At 39.1% G+C, this 24786-nt stretch overlaps 1 protein-coding gene across 2 annotated transcripts in view; it reads left to right on the top strand.

Annotated features, from left to right (window-relative positions):
* The window catches only part of LOC106507512 (lymphoid-restricted membrane protein), a 127604-nt gene that overhangs the window by 11640 nt on the left and 91178 nt on the right, over positions 1-24786 (top strand). Inside the window, exons 3-7 of one of the 2 annotated variants that reach the window (XM_021092187.1) lie at positions 530-643; positions 9113-9293; positions 20923-21002; positions 21092-21170; positions 22380-22538. In XM_021092187.1, the coding sequence (XP_020947846.1) occupies positions 530-643; positions 9113-9293; positions 20923-21002; positions 21092-21170; positions 22380-22538 (613 nt within the window). Of the gene's footprint in view, positions 1-529; positions 644-9112; positions 9294-20922; positions 21003-21091; positions 21171-22376; positions 22539-24786 lie in introns of both variants that reach the window. The other variant, XM_021092186.1, reaches the window with a different exon arrangement.

Here is a 24786-nt window from a genome sequence, read left to right as displayed (position 1 = left end):
TTAGCTGTGGTGTAGGATGGTGGCTACAGCTCCAATTCGACCCCTAGCCTGGGAACTTCCATATGCCTCAGGTGCAGCCCTAAAAATAAAAAATTCTCTTTGTATTTTACTATTTGCTTTTTCCCAGCTGCACCCACAGCATGTGCAAGTTCCTAGACCAGAGATCAAACATCGAATTTATGCCACAGCAGCAACCCAAGCACTACAGTGACAACACTGAATCCTTAACCCACTGCACCACAGAAGAACTCCCCAGGATGCTTTTAAAAATTACAGAGCAGTAATGCTCACTTTCCTCTTCTTCATCTCTCCTTGCATTCTTCCTTTATTAAACTTATGTGGAAAGGAAAAATGAAATAGAGACCTTTCAAGACCACTTTTTGGCTTGGTCTAGTCAAGTCACTAGTATAGTAGGATGCTTTTTATTTAAATATGTTTTCTTTGCTATTTTTTGTTTTGTTTTAATTTTAACAAGTAAGTATTGGAGCTCAGAAGAGTACCTGGATTTGCAAACTTTTTCTTCTAATAGGGTTGAAGCTAGGGATCAATGACGGCGAGGAAGATGTAACCTACAGCATTAACAGGACCTGGGACGAAGAGTTGCTTACGAGTATTTTTAATGCATGTGACACCAAATGCAAAGGTTAGTCAAAAATCATCTGCTCAGATGTTTGGTGGTACTCAAGTCATCTGTATTTTCTATTGTGAGAAAAAGGGAAATGGTATGTGTGTCTACACATGTGGTGGGTGTAACCTAATTTGGGAGTGAGGATGGCTATTTAAATGTTGGGTATTTCTTTATACTTTCTTTGTACCTATTTGCATATTTTACCAGTGTCTTGAATTAGTTTACTGAACTTATCAACTGACTTACCAGCTGCAGCCACTGACTGGAACTCTTTACATCTCATAGGTGTTGCCTCACAAGAAATATATATTCATCAAACATATAAAGACACTATACAAGTTTAACTCAGTTTTTTTAAAGTTAATTTTAGATTTTCACTTCTGTTTTTCTTAGAGATGTGTTCTTTTAAAATTTTTCCGTGAATAATTTGTAGCATGTAAATGATTCGTGATCATTGTAATAAAATTAATAATACATAGAAAAGAAAAAAACACAAGTAATCCTATTTCCCTCAGTAACCATTATTAATGATTTGTTGTATAACTTTCCACAGTTTACTTGGTCAATATTTTTATTCTCTCTCTCTCTTTTTTAATGGTCATATTTGTGGCATATGGAAGCTCTTGGGCCAGGGATCGAACCTGAGCCTTTGCAGTGACCTGAGCTGCTGCACTGCAGTTGGATCCTTAAACCACTGTACCATAGCAGGAACTCCTGGGTTTTTTCTATTTGGTTTAAAACTTTTTTAAAAATTATACAACATTTCAAACATATGCTGAAGTAGAGAGATTAGCATGATGAACCCTTATATATGTGTCATAAATAATTGTGTCTTCTTTTTAGCTCCATCCATTTTCCTCTCCCCCACTCTGGATTAGCTTGAGACAAATCCAGCACATCACCAATTTCATCTGCAAATATTTCAGTACATTCAGAAGATAAAGACTGATTTCAAACACAACCATACACTATCATTATTATGACTAAAAATCTAATATAATTTCTTTTTTTTTTTTGGTAGGCAAGAAATAGATTTATTAAGGTAGGACGCTTGTGAGAGGTGCAAGCGGGCAGGCACAGAAGCTCTGCCACTATGTTTATTCTTGCATAATAGAATTTAATATCAAATATCTTGTCAGTATTCAAGTTTTCTCATTCGTGTGAGGAATTTATTTTTTCTTAAATAGTTTAATTGTTCAAATCAATATCCTAGAAAGGTTTCATCATAGTTATCGATTGTCTGGCTTACCTCTGTGTTCCCTTTTGATTCTCTCTCTCTTTTGTATTTTAAGTTATTTGTTAAGGAAACTGGTTCTTTTAGTTTCCCCCAATCTGAATTTTGGTGACCATGTGGCTGTAGAAACACAACCTGTTTATCCATCCCCTACATTTAGAGATTTGATCACATAAAAGTTTTATTTATTTTTTGGGTAAGAGTCTGTAGATGGTATATATATTTTTATCAGAAGATTAAAAACTATTTGAAGATGAAGTCCTTCATTAGGTGTTGCAAAAGGTGATAGTCTATCATTCTTTCTTATCTTATCAGCTGGAATATCTATAAAAAGAAACCCTACCTTGCTTATCAGTTACTTGGCTGTGGCTGAGTCTTGTTTCCCAAAGAAAACGCAAAATAAAACCTGACTGTGTTTCTGACAACTTGAGAGTAAATTGTAGATACTGTGTCTCTTTACTCCTAAGTGCATCAGTGTGTATTTCCTACAAAGGATGACATTTGCTTGTATGACCACAGAGTGATGATCAAAATTAGGATATTTAACACTGATACAATACTGTTATCTAATTAAAAAGTCTATATTCAAATGTTAATTTCCCCAATCATATTAATTATTGCTTTTTAATTTCCTGGTCCAGAATCCAGTTCAGAATCACATCTTCTACTTAGTTATCACATCTCTTTAGTCTCCTTAAATTTGGAGCAGTTTCTCAGATTCTTTGTCTTTTATGACCTTAAAAATTTTGAAGAATATATGCCAGTTACTTTGCAGAATGTCTGATATTTCCTCCTGAATACTCAGGTTCTTCTGAGTACAACAGGTCAGGATCTTTAACATCTATCACGTGGCTAGTGTGGTGTCTGCCAAATATCCCTATTGTAAAGTTCCTATTTTTCCTTTGTAATGTCGATAAGAAGTTATTCAGTCGTTCTAAGAAAGAAATGAAAATTTTATTCCAGCCAAATTGAGGATTATAACCTGGGAACAGCCTTTCAGAAAGCTCTAAGAACTTTTCTGCCTGTTAAAGTCAAAGCACATTTTTGAGACAGAGGGGCAGACATTAAATGACATATTATTGACAGTTTACACAATCCAGATCTAAGTGTACAGAGCAAGTACAAAGTGGGTCATGGGTCATTATGACCCCTTACAAGATTAAGAAGGAAGGTTATCCCCTAAGGAGTTGTCTTGTTGATGCTAGAAGAATGTTGTTCACTATGATTCAGCAGGTATTTCTGCCGAAGGGCGTGTTTGGTCCAGGCATAATGCAGATACACAAAAAGCAGTAGAGGGGAGAGAGGAGGCCAAAAAGCTACATTTTTATGTATAATATTCCTTGACTTGCCTTAGAATATGAATTTTTATTTCATCGTTAACTAGAAAGTTATTTATAGGAAGATACTTTGGTTTTTTTAAAAATGTTTTATTGAATTATATTTTATTTACAATGTCATGATCATTTCCTCTGTGCAAAGAAGTGACTCAGTTATACATGTACACACAGCCATACTTTTGCAGGTTTTTTTTTCCCAAATAGAGTATCACAGCACATTGGATAGAATTCCCTGTGTTATATAGCAGGTCCCCACTGGCCAGCCATTCCATATACCATAGTGCGCATATTTTAGCCTATGGGAAGATACTTTGAATCTACATAAACCTCCTGTTCCTCATCAAACTTTCACTCACTAGTTTTAGAATCTGTGAAATGACTTATCATTAGTATACATTTGTTCTCTGTCCCATTTCTGGCACAGAGATCCTAAAACCATTATAATTTCTTAAGTGACGAGAGCAGTAAAGGTGTCTTTTTTATGTGAATGAAGTAACTTTTGGACCGCAGCTAATGAAGAAGGCTAGTTACCAGGGGAGACAATCATGCGATTAGATGGTTGGAGCTTTCAGTCTCCAGGGAGGGGAGAAAGGCTGGAGATGGAGTTCAGTCACCAAAGGCCAATGATCTAATCAATCATGCCTCTATAACAAAGCCTCCATAAAAACCCCAAAGGAGAGGGTTTGGAAAGCTTCCAGGTTGGTGGACACATGGAGATCTGGAAAATGTGGTACGCCAGGGAGAGCATGGCAGCCCCACGCCCTTTCCCCCACACCTTGACCAGTGCTTCTCTTCCGTCTCGCTGTTCTGAAGCTATATCCTTAAACTGGTGGTCTAGCAAGTGAACAGTTTCTCTGAGTTCTATGAGCTGCTCTAGCAAATTAACTGAACCTAAGGAGGGGGTCTTGGGAACCTTCAGTCTAGAACTGGTTGATCAGAAGCATGGATAACGACCTTGAATTGGTCTCCAGAGTTGGGGGCGGGGACTCAGTTTTGTAGGACTTAGCTGTTAACCTGAGGATCTGACATGATCACCATATAGATAATGTCAGAATCGAGTTGAATTGTAGAACACCCAGTGTCTTGAGAATTGCTTGGATGTGTGCATGTTGAGGCAGGGGGAGCCCCACACATTGAAACTGGTGGTCAGTACATAGCATCCATTGATATTTCTTGCCTAAATCAACTCTTAACTTGATGGTTGCTAAATAGATTTTTTTTTCAATTCCCATTATTCATTCCATGCTTTTTACTTGTCCATCAGGGAACATTTCTTTCCCCTAATTAAATGAGTTAAGGAGTTCCCGTCATGGCGCAGTGGTTAACGAATCCAACTAGGAACCATGAGGTTGCGGGTTCGATCCCTGCCCTTGCTCAGTGGGTTAAGGTTCTGGCGTTGCCGTGAGCTGTGGTGTAGGTTGCAGACACAGCTTGGATCCCGTGTTGCTGTGGCTCTGGTGTAGGCTGGCAGCTACATCTCCGATTAGATCCCTAGCCTGGGAACCTCCATATGCCGTGGGAGTGGCCCAAGAAATGGCAAAAAGACAAAAAAAAAGAGTTAATATTACTAGGAGGTTTACAATCTGTTACTATTATTATTTATTTTGTTGCTCAGATTGACCCAGAACTGGCTGGCAGAATATTTTTTAGCTGACCCCTATGTCTGTGTTGTTCCCATCCTTCTTTGAGCATCTCATTATTTTCTGAAACAACCATATGTCCCAGGTACTAATGCTTTTGAGACACTCCCATCGTTTTTAATAGTTTCCTTGTTTTCTCTAGTACTAGAAAAGTCTTCAGGTTTATCTTCTACATTTCCTGCCCCAACCTTGGAATCTGTAGTTCCTTTTATATTTTATTTTGTTTTGTTTTGTTTTATTATTTTGCCACCCTGCAGCATATGAAATTCCTGGGCCAGGGATCAGATCCGAGCCACAGTTGTGACCTAGGCTGAAGCTGTGGCAATGCCGGATCCTTAACCCTCTGTGCTGGGCTGGGATCGGACCTGCATCCTAGTGCTTCCAAGACGCCAGAGATTCCATTGAGCCACAGCAGAAACTCCTTGAATTCATGGTTCCTTTTAATAGGAAATAATACAGAGTGACACAAACTGTGGACAAGGGATGGTGATTGTTTCTAGTCCTTTTCAGTGGGCAGACCTAGGAAGTACTCAAAACTTTTGAAGATAAATTATATTATGAAATCTAGTCTTCCTTCTCTTATATTCTGTGTGTTCTTTCTCAACCAGAGAAAATCTTGGTTCTCAACGACATCAACCTAGATGCTCCTTCGCTTTCTTCTACAGTACATCCACAATGGTTTCAAAATAGCAGTATCCAGCTACTTGTATTGTTTCCTGGTGCTGAATTACCACAAACTTGTTGGCTTAAAACAGCACAGATTTGTTACATGACAATTTCTGTGAATCAGGAGTTCACACACAGCTTAGCTGGGTCTCCTGTTAAGGAACTCATTCGAAACGCCACGGTCAGGATGTTGGCCAGGGCATCTGTCTCATGAGTGGCTCAACTAGGGAATGATCTGCTTTGGTGGCAGAGTTTCATTTCTTGCATTTGTAGGGCCAAGGGATTCAGTTTCTTGCTGCTGTCAGTTAGCTCGTTTCTTGCTAGCTGGACCTCTAAATATAGGCCACCTATAATATGGCAGTTTGCCTCTTTGAAGCCAGCCAGTGAGTGACTCCAGCAAGATAGGTGCTGTGATGTTATGTAACTTAATCATGCAATCACATACATGTATATCCTGTCCCCTTTGCCATGTTCTGCTGGTTAGAAACAAGTCCCAGGTCATGCCTATCCTCATGCTGGGTGTAAACATTAGGAGGCAAGGGAGTTCCCATTGTGGCTCATCAGTTAACAAACCTGACTAGTATCCTGAAGGAGGTGGGTTTGATCCCTGGCCTCGCTCAGTGTTGCTGTGGCCATGGTGTAGGCCGGCATCTACAGCTCTGATTCGACCCCTAGACTGGGAACTTCCATATGCCATGGGTGTGGCCCTAAAAAGACCAAAAAACAAAACAAAACAATTAGGAGGCAGGGACCATAAGGGGCACACTCCACAATACTTCAAGACTTTTTGGGTTTTTTTTGGATCATTCTTTTCCTCTTAAGCTATATACATGTTTTCTAAGTATGTATGGGAATGTTCCCAGACTTGCTTTATAATCTGCTTTTTTTCAGTAATTTTGAATACATGTTGTGTCAACAAACTTTCTTTGTATACCCTACTTTTGGTGAATGTAACATAATATATTTAACCAATATGTCTCCATTGGATATTTTTTCTCAAATGTAAACAGCAGCATCAACATTTTCATAGCAGAACATTTGCCTGCATTCTTAATTATATTGTTAGAATGGGTGGGACTTATTTGTTTCCAGAAGGTCTCTCTGTTTGGACAAGATTTAAGGAACTATTTCTTGGAAGAAAATAAGCTCAACTGAAGGAAGAAGGGAGGTGTGTTGTTCAAGGTTCTCCAGAGAAACAAAACCGAGTGTACATGTGTGTGTAATATATGTAAGGAGATTTACTATAAGGAATTGGCTCACGTGATTATAGAAGAAGGCAGGTCCCAAGAACTGTGGGGTGAACGGGCATTCACTGATGATGGTTTAATTCAGTCATTGTCCGAAGGCCTGAGAACCAGGAGGGCTGATGATGTAGTTCTTGTCCGAAGGTCAACAGACTGATGACTGAGGAAGAGCTGATGTTTCTGTTTGAGTCTAAAGTCAGGAAAACAGACAAGTCCCAGTTGAAAGGCAACCGTGCAGGCAGAGTTCTCTCTCTCTCTTTTTTTTTCATTTTTTAAAGTTTTATTGAAGTATGGTTGATTTGCGGGGTTGTGGTCATTTCTGCCATACAGCAAAGTGATTCAGTCACACATGTACACACATCCATTCTCTTTCAGATTCTTTTCCCACATGGATTATCACAGAATACTGGGTAGAGTTCTCTGTGTATACAGCAGGACCCCGCCGGCCAGTCATTCCATATACTTCAGTGTGCAAATGCCAATCCCAAACCCCTAGTCCATCCCTCCCTCCAACCCCATACTTGCGGAAGGGTCTACCTTTTTGTTCTGTTCAGGCCCACCTACTTAGGGCAGTCAGTGTTACCTAGTCTGCTGATTTAAATGCTAGTCTTATTCAAAAACACCCTCACAGAAACAACCAGAGTATTGTTTGACTGAATATCTGGGTACTCCGTGGCCCAGTTATTTTGACACATTAAAAATCTACCACAGGAGATCTTTCTAGTTTTGAGGTCTATGAGACAGGTTTTAGAGTTTTCATGGAGGGAAATGAGATCTAGATATTCTTTTTGACTTTCCAACTCACCAAGTCTACTGCAAACAGAAATAAAAATCATCTAAGAAACAATCCTAAAAAGAAAAAAAAAATGATGATTAATAATTTTATTTCCATTTCTTCAAGGCACAGCCAAATGACATTTTCCATTAAATCAATTCTCTCTTTAAAATTATTCAATCTCCTTTACAACTCTCCCTTCCTTCTAATTATGTACTAGATTTTAATTTAATTTAATTTTATATCAAGGTCTCTGCTTACCTCCTGGAGGGAAGAATCTTCACTCCTGCACTCATGCTATTAACTTTTTCCTTCCTTTTCCTTCTCCCCTTCAAGCAGCTAGCCTAAGGCAGGAGTTAATTAAGAGAAAAAGAAATGTCATGTGCTTCAAAAGGACTGGTGTGTTAATTACTAACAATCTGTGTGACTTTAATTTCTGAATGTGGCAGTAGGACTGACTGACATCTAAGAATGACTTTTCCACCCTACCCCGACAAATAAAAGTCAAACCACTTCCTTGAGGCAGAAGTTGCATCTAGCACAAGAGAAAAACTTCTTTCTCTGAATGCTTTTTAAGGAAAGAGTAAGAGACAAAATAAAGTGGCATTTTGATCACTTCCCTCAAGTGTTTGTTTGTTTGTTTTCCTTTTTCAGTGGCACGTGTGGCATATGGAGTTCCCAGGCCAGTCAGGGACTGAATCTGAGCTGTAGCTGTGACCTATAACACAACTGTGGCAATGCCAGATCCTCAGCCTGGTGTGCTATAGCAGGAAGTCCCACAAGTGATTTTTTCAAATTACAAATATCATTTTTCTTTACTTATTTACTTACTTACTTACTTATTTATTGTCTTTTTAGGGCCACACCCGCAGCATATGGAGGTTCCTAGGCTAGAGTCTAATTTGAGCTGTAGCTGCCGGCCTGCACCACAGCCACAGCAGCGCCAGATCCGAGCCGCCATCTGTGACCTACATCATAGCTCACGGCAGTGCCAGATCCTTAACCCATTGAGTGAGGCCAGGGTTCAAACCCATATCCTCATGGATAACAGTCGAGTTTGATAACCTCTGAGCCATGATGGGAACTCTTCCAATTTTTTTTTAAAAAATGAGAGTTGCACTGTTTATTTCAGGTTCTCTCTCTTTCTCTTTTTTTGCCACATCTGCAGCATGTGGAAGTTCCTGGGCGGGGGATCAAATCTGTGCCACAGCAGTGACCAGAGCCATGGCGGTGAAAACACAGAAGTCTTAACCCTCTAGGCCATTAGAGAATTCCCTATCATTCCTTTTAAATCTCACAACAGCTCTGTATGGTAGATATCACCCTAGCTCATAGATAAGAAAACTGAGGCTCAAGGAGATTAAATATTTTTCCCAAAGCCACACAGCTGATACACTCCAGAGCCCAAATTTGACCCTAGTCTGTTGGACCCCACCCAAGGCCAGTGTTCTTTCTATTTTATGACACCAGCTCAGCGGGTCTGCAGGGTTATGTGGCACCCAAGGTACCTGAAAGAGTTAAGCACCTCACTTTAAAAAAATTATCTTTCCTCATCCTTTAAAACTAACTTGGCTTTCTTCTTCCCAAGGCTTAGTAGGAGTCATCAAAGTAATAGATTACCTGAGACAAACAACTAGTCAAGGTTCTGAAGATGGTGGTCTTGAGGAGCTGTGGAATATGCTTGATTCTGGAAAGGGGGACCTGCCTGTGAATCTGGAAACCTTCCAGGTCGCCATGAAAGAATGGAGGGCTCGCTGCAGAAACAAATGGTAATCATTGTCCCTGGAGGATGTGTTTTCAGATTCTGTTTTAACAACTGGTTCAAATTAATGAAATCACTGTTTTTTTTCCTATATTATAATTTTTTATTATTTGATGAATTTTATTGCATTTGTAGTTGTACAATGATCATCACAACCAATTTTTTTTTTTATTAATCGGTGAATGTTATTACATTTATAGTTGTACAACAATCATTACAACCAAATTTTATAGCATTTCCATCCCAAACCCCCAGCGCATCACCCCACCCCCCAAACTGTCTCCTTTGGAAACCATAAGATTTTCAAAGTCTGTGAGTCAGTATCTGTTCTGCAAAGAAGTTCATTCTGTCCTTTTTTTAGGTTCCACATCTCAGTGACAGTGTTTGATGTTGGTGTCTCACTGTCTGACTGACTTCACTTAGCATGATAATTTCTAGGTCCATCCATGCTGCTGCAAAAGCCACTATTTCGTTCCTTTTAATGGCTGAGTAACATTCCGTTATGCATATGTACCACATCTTCTTTTTTTTTTTTGTCTTTTTGTCTTTTTTTTTGTTGTTGTTGCTATGTACCACATCTTCTTGATCCATTCGTCTGTTGATGGACATTTAGGTTATTTCCATGTCTTGGCTATAGTATATAGTGCTGAAATGAACATTGGAGTACATGTATCTTTTCGAGTCATGGTTTTCTCAGGATTGATGCCCAGGAGTGGGATTGCTGGATCAAATAGTAATTCTATAGTTTTCTGAGGCATCTCCATACTGTTTTCCACAGTGGTTGCACCAATTTACATTCCCACCACGAGTGTGTAGTGTTCCCTTTTCTCCACACCCTCTTTGGCATTTACTGTTTGTAGACTTTTTGATGATGGCCATTGTGGCTGGTGCAAGGTGGTAGCTCATATTTGTTTTGATATGTATTTCTCTAATAATAAGTGATGTTGCACATCTTTGCATGTGTTTTTTGACCATCTGTATATCTTCTTTGGGGAATTGCCTGTTTATATCTTCTGCCCATTTTTTCTCGGATGGGGTTTGCTTTTTTGATATTGAGCTGCAGAAGGTGTTTATGAATTTTGGAGATTAATTACTTGTCAGTAGCTTCATTTGCAAATAATTTCTCCCATTCTGTGGGTTGTCTTTTTGTTTTGGTTAGGGTTTCCTTTTCAGTGAAAAACTTTTAAGTTTAATTAAGTCATATTTGTTTATTTTTGTTTTTATTGTCATTACTTTAGGAGGAGGATCTGAGAAGATATTGCTGTGGTTTATGTCAGAGAATGTTTGGCTTATGTTTTCTTCTAAAAGATTTATAGTATCTGGTCTTGTATTTAGGTCTTTAATCCATTTTGAGTTTATTTTTGTGTATGGTGTTAGGAAGTGTTCTAATTTCTCTTTTGCATGTGGCTGTCCAGTTTTCCCAACACCACTTATTGAAGGGGCTGTCTCTTCTCCATTATATATTTTTGCCTTCTTTGTCATAAACTAGTTGACTGTAGGTGTGTGGGTTTCATTCTGGGCTTTCTATCCTGTATCACTGATCTATATTTCTGTCTTTGTGCCAATACCATATGGTTTTGATGATTGTAGCTCTTTGGTATAATCCGAAGTCAGGGAGCCAGATTCCTCCAGCTCCATTTTTTCTTTCTCAGGATGGCTTTGGCTATTCTGGGTCTTTTGTGCTTCCAAATGAACTTTAAAATATTTTGTTCTAGGAGTTCCTGTCATGGCTTAGTGGTTAACGAAACCAACTAGGAACCATGAAGTTGCAGGTTTGATCCCTGGCTTCGTTCAGTGTGTTAAGGATCCGGCATTGCTGTGACCTGTGGTATAGGTCACAGATGTGGCTCGGATCTGCTGTTGCTGTGACTCTGGCATAGGCCAGCGGCTATAGCTCTGATTAGACCCCTAGCCTGGGAACCTCCATATGCCGCAGGAGCAGCCTTAGAAAAGGCAAAAAGACCAAAAAAATTTTTTTTGTTCTAGTTATGTGAAAAATGTCCTTGGTAATTTGATAAGGATTGCATTGAATCTGTAGACTGCCTTGGGTAGTATAGTCATTTTGATAATATTGACTATTCCAATCCAAGAGCATGATATGTCTTTCCATCTATTTGTGTCATCTTTGATTTCTTTCTTCAGTGTCTTATAGTTTTCAGAGTATAGGTCTTTTGTCTCTTTAGGTAGCTTTATTCCCAAGTATTTTATTCTTTTGGATGTGATGGTAAACGGGACTGCTTCCCTAATTTCTCTTTTTGATCATTCGTAGTTAGTATATAGAAATGCAGGCAATTTCTGTGTATTAACTTTATATCCTACAACTTTGCCAAGTTCATTGATGGGTTCTAATAGTTTTTTGGTAGTGTCTTTAGGATTTTCTAGGTATAGTATCATGTCTGCAAATAGTGATAGTTTTATTTCTTCCTTTCCAATTTGGATTCCTTTTATTTCTTTTTCTTCTCTGATTGCTGTGGGTAGCACTTCCAAAACTATGTTGAATAGTAGTGGTGAGAGCTGGCATCCTTGTCTTGTTCCTGATCTCAGCAGAAATTCCTTCAGCTTTTCCCCATTGAGAATGATGATAGCTCTGGGTTTGTCATATATGGCCTTTATTAAGTTGAGGCAGTTTCCCTCTATGCCCACTTTCTGAAGGTTTTTTTTTTTTTTTTGTCTTTTTGTCTTTTATCTTTTGTTGTTGTTGTTGCTATTTCTTGGGCCGCTCCCGCGGCATATGGAGGTTCCCAGGCCAGGGGTTGAATCGGAACTGTAGCCACTGGCCTACGCCAGAGCTACAGCAACGCGGGATCCGAGCCGCGTCTGCAACCTACACCACAGCTCACGGCAACGCCGGATCTTTAACCCACTGAGCAAGGGCAGGGATCGAACCCGCAACCTCATGGTTCCTAGTCGGATTCGTTAACCACTGCGCCACGACGGGAACTCCTCTGAAGGGTTTTTATCAGAAATGGGTGTTGGATTTTGTCAGAGGCTTTTTCTGCATCTATTGAGAAGATCATATGGTTTTTATTCTTCAGTTTGTTAATGTGATGTATCACACTGATTGATTTGCAGATATTGAAGAATCCCTGAATCCCTGGGATAAATCCCACTTGATCATGATGTACAATCCTTTTAATGTATTATTGGATTCAGTTTGCTAGTATTTGGTTGAGGATTTTTGCATCTATGTTCATCAGTGAAATTGGCCTGTTAATTTTCTCTTTTTTGTGCTATTTTTGTCTGGTTTTAGTATCAGGGTGATGGTGGCCTCATAGATAGAATGGGTTTGGGAGTGTTCCTTTCTCTGAAATTTTTTGAAATAGTTTCAGAAGGATAGGCATTATTTCTTCTCTAAATGTTTGATAGAATTTGTCTGTGAAGTCATCTGGTCCTCGACTTTTGTTTGTTGGAAGTTATTTAATCACAGTTTCAATTTCAGTAGTTGTGATTGGTCCATTCATCTTTTCTGTTTCATCTTGGTTTAGTCTTGGAAGATTGTTCTTCTAAGAACTGGGTTTTCTGTTTTATTGACCTATAGTTGCATGTAGTAATCTCTTATGATCCTTTGTATTTCTGTGATGTCTGTTGTAATTTCTCCTTTTTCATTTCTAATTTTATTATTTGAGTCCTCTCTCTTTTTTTCTTGGTAAGTCTAAGGGTTTATTAATTTTGTTGATCTTTTCAAAGAACCAGCTTTTTCTTTCATTGGTCTTTTCTATGGTGTTCTTCATTTCTATTTCATTGATTTCTGCTCTAATCTTTATAATTTTTTTTTCCTTCTGCTGACTTCTTGTCTGTACTTCTCTAACTGCTTTAGATGTAGAGTTAGGTCGTTTATTTGAGCTTTTTCTTGTTTCCTGGGGTAGGCTTGCATTGCTATTAATTTTTCTCTTAGAACTGCTTTTGCTGCATCCCATAGGTTTTGGAGGATTGTCATTTGCTTCTAGGTATTTTTTAATTTCCTCTTTGATTCCTTCAGTGATCCATTGGTTATTTAGTAGCATTTTTTTAAGTACCAACTCATCTTTATTTTTTTTCTTTTTATAGCCAATATTTTTTAATAGTTATTTCCCCAATACAATTTTTTTTTCTACTGTGCAGCATGGTGACCCAGTTACACATACATGTACACATTATATTTTTGTACATTATCATGCTCCGTCATAAGTGACTAGACATAGTTCCCAGTGCTACACAGCAGGATCTCATTGCTGATCCATTCCAAAGGCAATAGTTTGCATCCATTAACCCCAAGTTCCCCAACCACCGCACTCCCTCCCCCTTCCCCTTGGCAACCACAAATCTATTCTGCAAGTCCATGATTTTCTTTTCTGTGGAAAGGTTCATTTGTGCCTTATATTAGATTCCAGATACAAGTGATATCATACAGTATTTCTCTTTCTGACTTACTTCACTCAGTACGAGAGTCTCTAGTTCCATCCATGTTGCTGCAAATGGCATTATTTTGTTCTTTTTTATGGCTGAGTAGTATTTCATTGTGTATATATCTTCCTAATCCAATCATCTGTCAATGGACATTTTGGTTGTTTCCATGTCTTGGCTATTGTGAATAGTGCTGCAATGAACATGTGGGTGCATGTGTCTGTTTTAAGGAAAGTTTTGTCTGGATATATAGTAGGATGTTTTTTAGTCTTCAAGTGTTTGTGTTTTTTGCAGTTTTTTTTCTTGTTGTTGATTTCTAGTTGTATAGCTTTGTGGTCAGAAAAGATGCTTGATATGATTTCAGTTTTCTTAAAGCTACAGAGGCTTGATTTGTGACCCAGAATGTGATTAATCTTAGAGAATGTTCCGTGTGCACTTGAGAAGAATGTGTATTCTGTTTCTTTTGGATGGAATGTCCTATAAATATCTTTTAAGTCCATCTGGTCTAACGCTTCATTTAGGGCCTGTGTTTCCTCATTGATTTTCTGTCTGGATGATCTGTCTAGTGCTGTAAGTAGGGTGTTAAATTCTCCCACTATTATTGTGTTATTGTCAATTTTTCCTTTTAAGGTTGTTAACAGTTGCCTTATATTTTGTTGTGATCCTATGTTGGGTGCATATATATTTACAATTGTTATATCTTCTTGGATTGATCCCTTAATCATTATGTAATGTACTTTTTTCTCTCTTATAATATTCTTTATTTTAAGGTCTATTTTGTCTGATATGAATATTGCTATTCCAGCTTTCTTTTGATTACTACTTGCATGGAATATTTTCTTCCATCCTCTCACTTTCAATTTGTATGTGTCCCTAGAAGTGAAGTGGGTCTCTTGAAGACAGCATATATATATATAGATCTTGTTTTTGTATCTATTCAGCCAGTCTATGTCTTTTGGTTGTGGCATTTAGTCCATTAACATTTAAGGTAATTATTGATATGTATGTTTTTAGTGCCATTTTATTAACTGTTTTGGAATTGTTTTTGTTACTCTTTTTTCTTCCCTCTTCTCTTGTTCTCTTCTCCATTTAAAGATGGTTTGATGACTATCTTTAGTGTTGTGTTTGAGTTGATGTTTCTTATTTGTTTGTGTATCAATTGTAAATTTTTGGTTTGCAGTTACCCTGAAGTTTTGATATAGGAGTCTATATATATATATATATATATATATATATATATATATATATATACACGAGATCGTTTTAAGTTGTTGGTCTCTTAATTGCAAGTGCATCTCCAGTGTCCTGCATTTGTACCCTCCTCATGATTTCTGATTTTGGTAGCATAATTGTGCATGGATGATTTCCTACCTTTACTGTATATATGCCTTTACTGGTGAGCCTTGCCATTTGTGGTATGTATGTGTATATATATATATATATTGCCTTTTTGCCTTTTCTAGGGCTGCTCCCATGGCGTATGGAGGTTCCCAGGCTAGGGGTCTAATTGGAGCTGTAGCCACTGGCCTACGCCACAGCCACAGCAACGTGGGATCCGAGCTGCGTCTGTGACGTACACCACAGCTCACGGCAATGCCAGATCCTTAACCCACTGAGCAAGGCCAGGGATTGAACCTGCATTCTCATGGATACTAGTCCGATTCGTTAACCACTGAGCCATGACGGGAACTCTTCATTTGTGGTATTTTTGCTTCTAGTTGTGGTCTTTTCTTTTCCACCTAGAGAAGTTCCTTTAGTATTTGTTGTAAAGCTGGCTTAGTGTTGCTGAATTCTCTTAGCTTTTGCTTATCTGTGAAGCTTTTGATTTCTCCTTCAGATCTGAATGAGAGCCTTGCTGGGTAAAGTAATCTTGGCTGGAGGTTTTTTCCTTTCATCATGTTAAGTATGTCATGCCACTCCCTTCTGGCCTGTAGAGTTTCTGCTGAAAAATCTGCTGATAACCTTATTGGGGTTACCTTATTATTTGTTTCCCTATTATTTGTTTCTTTTCCCTAGCTGCTTTCAAGATTTTCTCTTTGTCTTTAATTTTGGTCAGTTTGATTAGTATGTGTCTTGGGGTATTCCTCCTTGGGGTTATTTTACATGGTACTCGTTGCACTTCCTGGATTTGAGAGAGTGGTTCCTTTCCCATGTTAGGGAATTTTTTGGCTATTATCTCTTTGAATATTTTTTCTGTCCCCTTCTCTCTCTTCTCCTTCTGGCACCCCTATCATATGGATGTTGCTGTGTTTAACGTTGTTCCAGAGTTCTCTGAGGCTCTCTTCATTTCTTTTCAATCTTTTTTCTCTTTTTTGTTCTGCATCAGTGATTTCCTCTAGTCTTATTTGTTCTTCTGCCTCCTGTATTCTGCTGTTGGTTGTTTCTAATTAATTTTTTTATTTCAGTTATTTTGTTTTGCATCTCTGCTTGTTTAAGTTTTAAATCTTGTATTTCTTTGCTCAGTGTTTGCTGTGAATTATCCATCTTTGCTTCCAGTTTACTTCCAATGTCTTGCATCATCCTCAGCATCATCAGCCTAAAATCTTTGTCCTAGATGCTGATAGTCTCCAGATCACTTAGCTGTTTTTGTGGGTTTTTTTTTTTTCTTGCTCCCTTATTTGAGTTAGAGTTCTCTCCCTTTTTATTTTTATAGGTTTTTGGTGTCATCTCCTTTTTGCAGATGATAGAGTTGTAGCTTTTCTTCCTTCCGATGTCTGCCCCCTTTGTGGCTGAAGTTGGTACAGGGCTTATTATAGGCTTCCTGATGGGAGGGACTGGTGCCTGCACACTGGTAGGTGGGGCTGATTCCTATCCCACTGGTGGGTGGGGCGTTGTCTCTGGGTGAGATTAGAGGCAGCTGTTTGCCTGGGGTTCTTTAGGCAGCCTGTATACTGATGGGTGGGGCTGTGATCCCACCTGGGTTATTGTTTCTCCTGGGGCTTCTCAGCACTGATTGGTATGGCCAGATTTTCCCAAAATGGCCACCTCTAGAGGAACACACACTGATGAATATTCCCGAGACTTTGCCTCCAATGTCCTTCCCCCCACATAAGCTGCAGTCACCCCCCTATTTTCCCAGGAGATTCTCCAAGAAATGCAGTCAGGTCTGACCCAGATTCCTGTGGAGCCTCTGCTGTGCCCTGGGACCCAGTGAACATGAAAGCCTGTATGTGCCTTTCAAGAATGGGGTCTCCATTTTCCCCAGTCCCATGGAACTCCTGCACATAAGCTTCACTGGCCTTCAATGCCAGATGCTCTGGGTCTCTTTCTTCCAATGCCAGATCCCCAGGCCTGGGGACTTGACTTGGGGCTCAGAACTCTCACTCCTGTAGGTGAGTCTCTGTGATACAGCTGCTTTCCAGTCTGTGGGCTTCTCACCCATGAAGTATGGGGTTGCTTATATCACGTAATTCCCCCCTCCTACCTCTTGATGTGGCCTCCTTTTTGTCTTCTGGAGTAGGATATCTTTTTGAAAGTCTCCAGTCCATTTGGCTGAAGGTTGTTCAGCATTTGGTTGTAGTTTTGTTTTTATGATAGAAGGTGAGCTTCAGTCCTTCTATTTCGCCATCTTAATCCTGTCTATAATCACTGTTTTCTGTGTTGATGGAAATACGATAATTTGGTTCTTCTCACATTTTAGCATTCATTGGAATTACTTAAAAGATATTATTGGGCATCATTAATGTGATTCAGGGGATCTGGTGTTAAGCCTGATCATTTGCATTTCTAGTGTGTTTCCAGGTGATAATGATACCAATAGGGGGTGGGCAGTGAAGAGCACACTTTGAGAATCTATTATGTTAATTATATTAACATTCACTGATTATGATGAGTGGCAGCACATGTTATCACATAGGAGTCAAGCAGATTATTAATACTGACCACCGGTTCTCCAAACGCATTTAAACTCAGCATGAACTCCCTTTTAAGGTCACTGGGGGAGATGTAGGCAGTGAGTGTAATTTAGACACCTAGAATCTAGGAAGGCAAAAAGGAAAGGATAGGGAAGCTGAAAAAAGATGAAGAAGGAGAATGGTACCCATGAGTTCAGGTGCCTTTAGTGTATACTAGAGAAGCATTTTCTTCTTTCACAGGAAGCCTAATCAGGTGACTTTTATTCAACCACCAATGTCTAGCTATCAGCTGATACATCCTAGAAATTTTCTTAAGGAATGCTTCAAGCCCAAAGGGCAGCAAACTTGCTAGATTACATGTAGCATCAGTATGTATAGATGACTTGAAATTATATCTGAAATGTTGTTTGCTGCATGTGAAGCATGCATGCAAGTGTGAAGGCAAGATAAATTTTTAAAAATATCTAGTCCTACTAGTGATCAAATAAATGCAAATAATGAGAACATACCATTTTTGTCCTTTTTTTTTTTTTTTTTTTTTTTGCCTTTTAGGGCTGTACCCCATGGCATGTGGAAATTCCCTGGCTAGGAGTCAAATTGGAGCTATAGCTGCCGGCCTACACCACAGCCACAGCAACTAGGGAATCTAAGTGGAGTCTACAACCTACAGCACAGCTAATGGCAATGCTGGATCCCTGAGCCACTGAGTGAGGCCAGGGATCAAACCCACATCTTCATGGATACTAGTTGGATTCATTTATGCTGACTCCTTTGTCCATCAGTTTAACAAAGATTTAGAATGACTCCATCCCTTGTTGTGTTGTCAGGATGGTTGGAGAAATAAGCCCTCTTGTGCCTTCTTAGTAGCAGAGCAAGTTGGTACAGTTTGTTTAAGTGCAGTTTAGGAATGTATATAAATCCTTAAAAATATGCAATGTGGTCAAGTAATATTACTTCAGGAAAAATAACCAATCATATACTCTAATATATATGCAGAGTGTTGTTTATGACAGGGATAAATATAAGAAAATTAAATATGTATATATTTATTTATTTTCTTATTAGGGCCTCATCTGCAGCATATGGAAGTTCCCAGGTTAAGGGTCCAATCAGAGCTGCAGCTGCCAGCCTACACCACAGCCACAGCAACGCCAGATCCGAGCCCCGTTTGCAACCTACACTGCAGCTCACAGTAACACCAGATCCTTAACTCACTGAGCAGGGCCAAGGATCAAACCTGCATCCTCCTGGATGCTTGTCGGGTTCGTTACTCCTGAACCACAACAGGAACTCCAAACTAAATATTTAAATGTAGATTGTTAGACAAATAAATTGTAATACTTCCATACACTAGAATCCTAATTAGCCTCTCAAAATTATAATTAGATAAATATTTGATAAGAGAAGTATCATATGTAGTCAAATAATTGTCCATAGATCTGTATATGTAGTACAACCCCCAATTTGTCAAGAAATAAAAATATGCACAAGAAAAAGTAGAGAATAATGTACTCCAGGATAATCGTCTGTGCATAATGCCCTTTGCTTTTTGTTCTCTTGTTAATTTTCCGTTTTTCTCAAATATTTAGGTTTGATTATATAATAAAAATATCAGCAATTTGTGACACGGTGTGAGAGCAAAAGAGGAAATTTATTTTTATAACAAACAGGAGAAGAAAAAGACACGGGAGGAATAAATATGAAATGTAGGAACAGAAACTCAGAAATGGTGAAAGGTGTGTCTCTAGGAATAGTAAGAATGATGTGTGAGTTAATCTGTGAAGCCACCTCCTGAGAGACATCTCACGTTGAAACACAACAGGATAAAAGTACAAGTTTAGCGGATTTCATGACTGCTCCTGAGAAGTAATCTAAGGGTTTGGCATTTAGAAAATTAAGTAACAAAACTGAAAGATTCTTGGAAAAAAAATGGTTGAAATTGTAATGTTTGTTTTGAGGATTAGAGCTAGAGTCTGTGCCCTGGACAGAGGCCTGTAAAAAGGATTCTCCAAATTTCAGGAATAAAATGCTCCAAAGTACAATTAGTCTAGATTCAAGTTGGTTTTTCATGAGAAAGAGAAAATAACACCATCATTGTGTCTCAGAGTATTAGTTTTTCATGTCTTTTCCTTTTTTTTTTTTCCTACAGCAGCACCTGTAGCATATGGAAGTTCCCAGGCTAGGGATCTAATTTGAGCTGCAGCTGCAGCCACAGCCACAGCAACACCAGATCCAAGCCTCATCTGTGACCTATATCACAGTTTGTGGCAACATCGGATTCTTAATCTACAGAGTGAGGCTAAGAGATGGAACCCACATCCTTACAGACACTATGTCAGTTCCTTACTCATTGAGCTGCAAGGGGAGCTCCTGTCTTTTCCTTCCTAATTCTTTAAGGCCCAAGGTTTTGCTGCCTCCACAAGTGTTCACTTATCCCTCCAAACTACGTCAACTACCTGATTCATTGAGACCTCCCATCCCCTAATCATCACCTACCTATTACCGTGTGCTTTTTTTTTTTTTTTTTTTTTTTTTTTGGTCATGCCCACAGCATGCAGAAGTTCTCAGGCGAGGGATCAAATCCAAACCATAGCAGTGACAATGCTGAATTCTTAACTGCTAGGCCACCAGGAAACTCCTGTGTACACAGTTTCTTTTTCATGTTAGATTACAAGATTATGGAAGGTGAAGGTAATGCCTTATGTTTCTTTACTATTACCCTATCTAAACACAGTGTCGGGCTCCAGATTGTTGCTGGGTGAATAGATTATTTTAAAATTCAGAAAGATGAGAATTCCTTGGTGGCCTAGCGGTCAGGACTTGTTGCTTTTACTGCTATGACCTGGGTTCTATCCCTGGTCCGGGAACTGAGATTCCACATCATGCTGCTGCATGCCATGGTCAAAAATATAAATTAGGAGTTCCTATTGTGCTTAGTGGTTAATGAACCTGACTAGTATCTATGAGGATGCAGGTTCGATCCCTAGCCTTAGTGGGTCAGGGATTCAGTGTTGCCGTGAGCTGTGGTGTAGGTCACAGATGTGAATGGGATCTGGCATTGCTGTGACTGTGGTGTAGGCTGGCAGCTGTAGCTGCAATTAGCCCCCTAGCCTGGGAACCTCCATATGCCACAGGTGCAGCCCTAAGAAGACCAAAAAAAAAAAAAAAAAAGTGTGTGTGTGTGTGTATATATATATATATATATATGTATATATATATATATATAAATTTAAAAAAATTCAGAAAGAAACATCTGAATAAGAAAGTACCCAACATACCTAAAAACTTAGATAAGCTCAAGTTTGGCAAAGAATCCTAGCTCACTGGTTTTGTATTTTTGTTTTGTTTTGATTTTTTTTTTTTTTGCTTTTTCCCATTGTTTTTGTCTTTTGACTACAGGGAAGGAATGAATAGTGGATCAAGCAGCAGAATGGATGATTCTGCTTTTGAACAGGACAGCATAAAATCAGGTGGAGCAAGTATGTAGATGTTTCTTCAGATTGTTCTACCACTTTCTTGTGGTTTGGAGAGATGGATTTTTCATAAAATTCTCTTGTGTGTGTTCCAGTTAAGATGACCACAAATATAACAGATTCTGCATCACCGAGCTTTGAGGTATTGGGTGGAGACTTGTCTAAAGGAGTCCTGTAAGCATCCTTACTTGTAATGCTTTCTCAAATGTCTCAACCTTTCTTATTATTTCCTAGAGGTACACATTTTATTTACAGTGAAGTCACTTAGCTCTTTGTGAGTGGTGGGCTACCATAATTTATTTTTAACTCCTAACTATTCTATCCCAATTGCACTAGAAGTAATTTCACTGGAAATACAAATTATAGAAGTTTAGTAGGAGTTAAACATTTTCTCACTTGTGAAATCATTCTCTTTCCTTGATTTCATGTGTTTTCCATGGAAAACAAGTTGCATTTGAAGCAGAGCGATGACATTGACCTTAAGGTCTTTGGGGTATTATTTTTAAAGCATTTCTACACTGGATATTTTTAGATATGAATGAGAAAAGCTGTCTTATGCTAAATGTGAGTTTTAGGTATTAAGGAGTGGTGAGTCTGTCCTTCCTTATTTTATCTTTGCCATTTCAGTTTTATCCATGCAAAAAATATGGCCGTGGGATCTAGGTAGCCAACCTGTGCTGAGTTCTAGTATAAGATAACAGAGAGGAAGAGGAGGCCCTGGGACTCCACAAAACATACAATCTGGACTCTCAAAGGGCTTCTGATCAAATGCTGGGGGCAAGAGTGACACCCACAAACATTAACAAGCTATAGAATATATTAGGAAAGATGAGTACTAAATTGTGAGCTACAGGCTGCAGTTATAAGACTCTAGGAATTGCCTCCTAGTTAAAGGCCAGTTCTAACCTGTCAAGATCTCTTGACTGAAGGACTACAGTGTCAGTTTATTTTGGGATTTTCTCACAGCCCAGAGAGAATTCGGAACTCTTTAATGTAGATGGAGGCCAATGTTGGGATTGAAGTGGAAAGGAAGAAACAAAAGCTGTAGAAGTCTATTTCACAAGTGGTAGATGCTAAATACCGGGCAATTCTTTCTTTAAAACTTTTTTTAAAATTAAAATATCATTGACTTACAGTGTTCTGTCAATTTCTGCTGTAGAGCAAAGTGACTATATGGTAGTTCTGGAAAAAAATCTTTGATACTATTGTAATAAATTGCTTGAATAAATTTTGTGTAGATGAACTATGTTTATGAGGCTGAATGAAGATAAAGTAGAAAATCTCATAGGAATATTTAAGCCTGTTTGGGCTTAACCATATATCTTACTTTGACGGGAAGAGAATTAGAGATGTTGAAGATTATTCTCATTCTTTCACCAGCAGAGAGGTGCCTGATTTGATTACTTATGCAGCAGACCTGCATTTCAACAAGCAGAAATTGGAGGAGGAAAATAACAATTTGAAATTGGCATTAGAAACCTTGGAAGAAGCTAACACCCAGTTATCCGAGGACTGTACTGAATTGCGCCTTCAGATAAAAAGGTGAGCCATGGTGGGGGTGCTGAATGCTGGGATCTTTCATTTCTTTTTCCTTTTTTAAAAAATCTGCTTTTTAATTGAGATATAATGCACATAGCACAAAATTCACCATTTTAATGGATACAATTAATCATCAGTGTTTTTAGTATAGTCACAAGGTTGTGCAACCATCACCATGATCCAATTCCGGAACATTTCATCATTCTAAAAAAAAATCCAATATAAAATGAGAAAAAGTCTCTTCAGCAAGTGGTGCTGGGCAAACTGGACAGCTGCACGTAAATCAATGAAAGAGAACACAGAAATCCCATACTGACTAGCAGTCACTTCCCATTTTCTCCTCCCCTTAGCCCCAGGCAACTAATCTACTTTCTATCTCTATGAATTTGCCTACTCTAGGGTTTTGTTTTTTTGTTTTTTGTTTTTTTTGCTTTTTAGGGCCACACCTGTGGCATATGGAAGTTCCTAGGCTAGGGGTCAAATTGGAGCTATAGCTGCCAGCCTATGCCACAGCCACAGATCCCATGGATGCACCATTTTACCACCAGCAATGTTTATTAGTTCTTTTCTAGCAATGATGTTCTCTACGTCATTTAAAGTAGTGTTGTCTATGTATGCCATATGCCTATGGGTCAAGTGTGAATCCATCCAAACATTCTGTGGTTCAGTGGGAACTTTTACTTTATACAAAGTCCCATGCTAAATATTATGGGTGATTTATTGATGAGTCAGGTTTAAAATGTGCCCAGAGAGCACCAATAGCCTAGAAGGATAAAAAAAGTTATGACCTTAGCTTAAGACAAAAAAAGGAACAACAGACCCAGGAGGCATACCAGATAAAGTGTCAAGACATGGGTAAAATAGGTTGCAGGGAGATGCTTGAGTATCAGGAAACAAGCAACAAGGTTCTCACAAAGTCTGTGTTTACTGACATTGCAGGTGCTAAAATTCTGAACAGGAAAGTTCTGAGTTAACTTGAAAAGACAGACATTCTGACCATGAACTCTTACCCTCCTAATTTTTGACCAGCCTCCAACCAATCTATAGATATTAAAAAAAAAAAAAAAAGTGTTGACTTCAAGATCTCTCCATCCCACAACTGGCTCGTTTATGATTTATTTAAAATATAAAAATTCAAAGTTTCTTTCAAAAAACCCACAACTATGTTTTAGATGAATGTGCCAGTCAGGGTTTTTGGTTGCAAGCACTAGATACTGACTCTGGTTCACTTAAGCAGTGAAGAAATGCCTTAGGAGGGAACTGGGTAACTGGAGGAATGGACAGAGAGCCTAGAGAACCTGGATGGGCAGCCAGAATACCAGTGTCTACAGAATTCAGCCTTTGTGTCCTTCTCTCCCCCAATCCCCCCAATCCTTAAGAAAGAGCTTGTTTCCTTTCTGCCCTCACAGTCTATTTTTGATACTGTGCCATCGTCACCTCATGGTGTAATTTGCCTTCTGTGTCGTGTCCTTGTTGATGGGAAGCGCCATGTCTTATTTCTCCTGGTTTTCCCAGTGCTTAGTAGCATATCTGCCAGAGAAGAGCAGTCCCTTCCACATGCCTGCAAACCAGAAATCTCTGTTTCCTTTTTCTTCCTCCGCCTGCACTTCAAAATCAAATAGCAAGTCCTGCTTTACCCACTTTATCGCTGGCAGACAGATGTAGTTCTTTCCATTCCTACAGCTGCCGTGTGGTTCAGGTCAACATCCCCCGCTCCTGCACCATCGCAGCGACCTTCTGATTAGGTGCCCTGCCTTTTCCAAAGCTGTGCCACCCCAGCAGGAAGCCTCCTCTTAATTGCTAGGCTGACCACATCATTCCGCCGGCTTTAAACACTCCAGTGGATCCCTTTCACATTCAGGATCAAATCCAAAGTCCTTCATCTGGTTTGCAAAGCCCTTCATGATGAGGCCTCTGATACCTTATCTCTAATTGTCATTTCCCCCTCTAGGCTCCAGCAGTATCTGACTGCTTGCAGTCCCTCAGGGAGCCATCTGTTCTCTGTTCCTCTGTCCCCCATTTCCTTCTCATTATCTCAGCTATATTCCTCTTACAGTGTCCACAGAACTTGAGTTCATGCCAACCAGTGTCTTCTTATACTGTATAACGATAAAGATGGTCTCTTTACCTTTCTAGGCTAAAAATTCCAGAAGGGCAGCATTCTCACCATTGGGTTCGCATTTATTCAGTACCTAGCAAATTGAGTGGCACAGAGTTAGAGCTGAATAAATACTGGTTGGGTGATCAATGT

This window comes from Sus scrofa, chromosome 5 (assembly GCF_000003025.6).
Source record: "Sus scrofa isolate TJ Tabasco breed Duroc chromosome 5, Sscrofa11.1, whole genome shotgun sequence".
NCBI classification, from domain to species: Eukaryota; Metazoa; Chordata; class Mammalia; order Artiodactyla; family Suidae; genus Sus; species Sus scrofa.
Note: the sequence above shows the minus strand (reverse complement) of the source record. Positions and strands in the feature narration are given on the sequence as shown.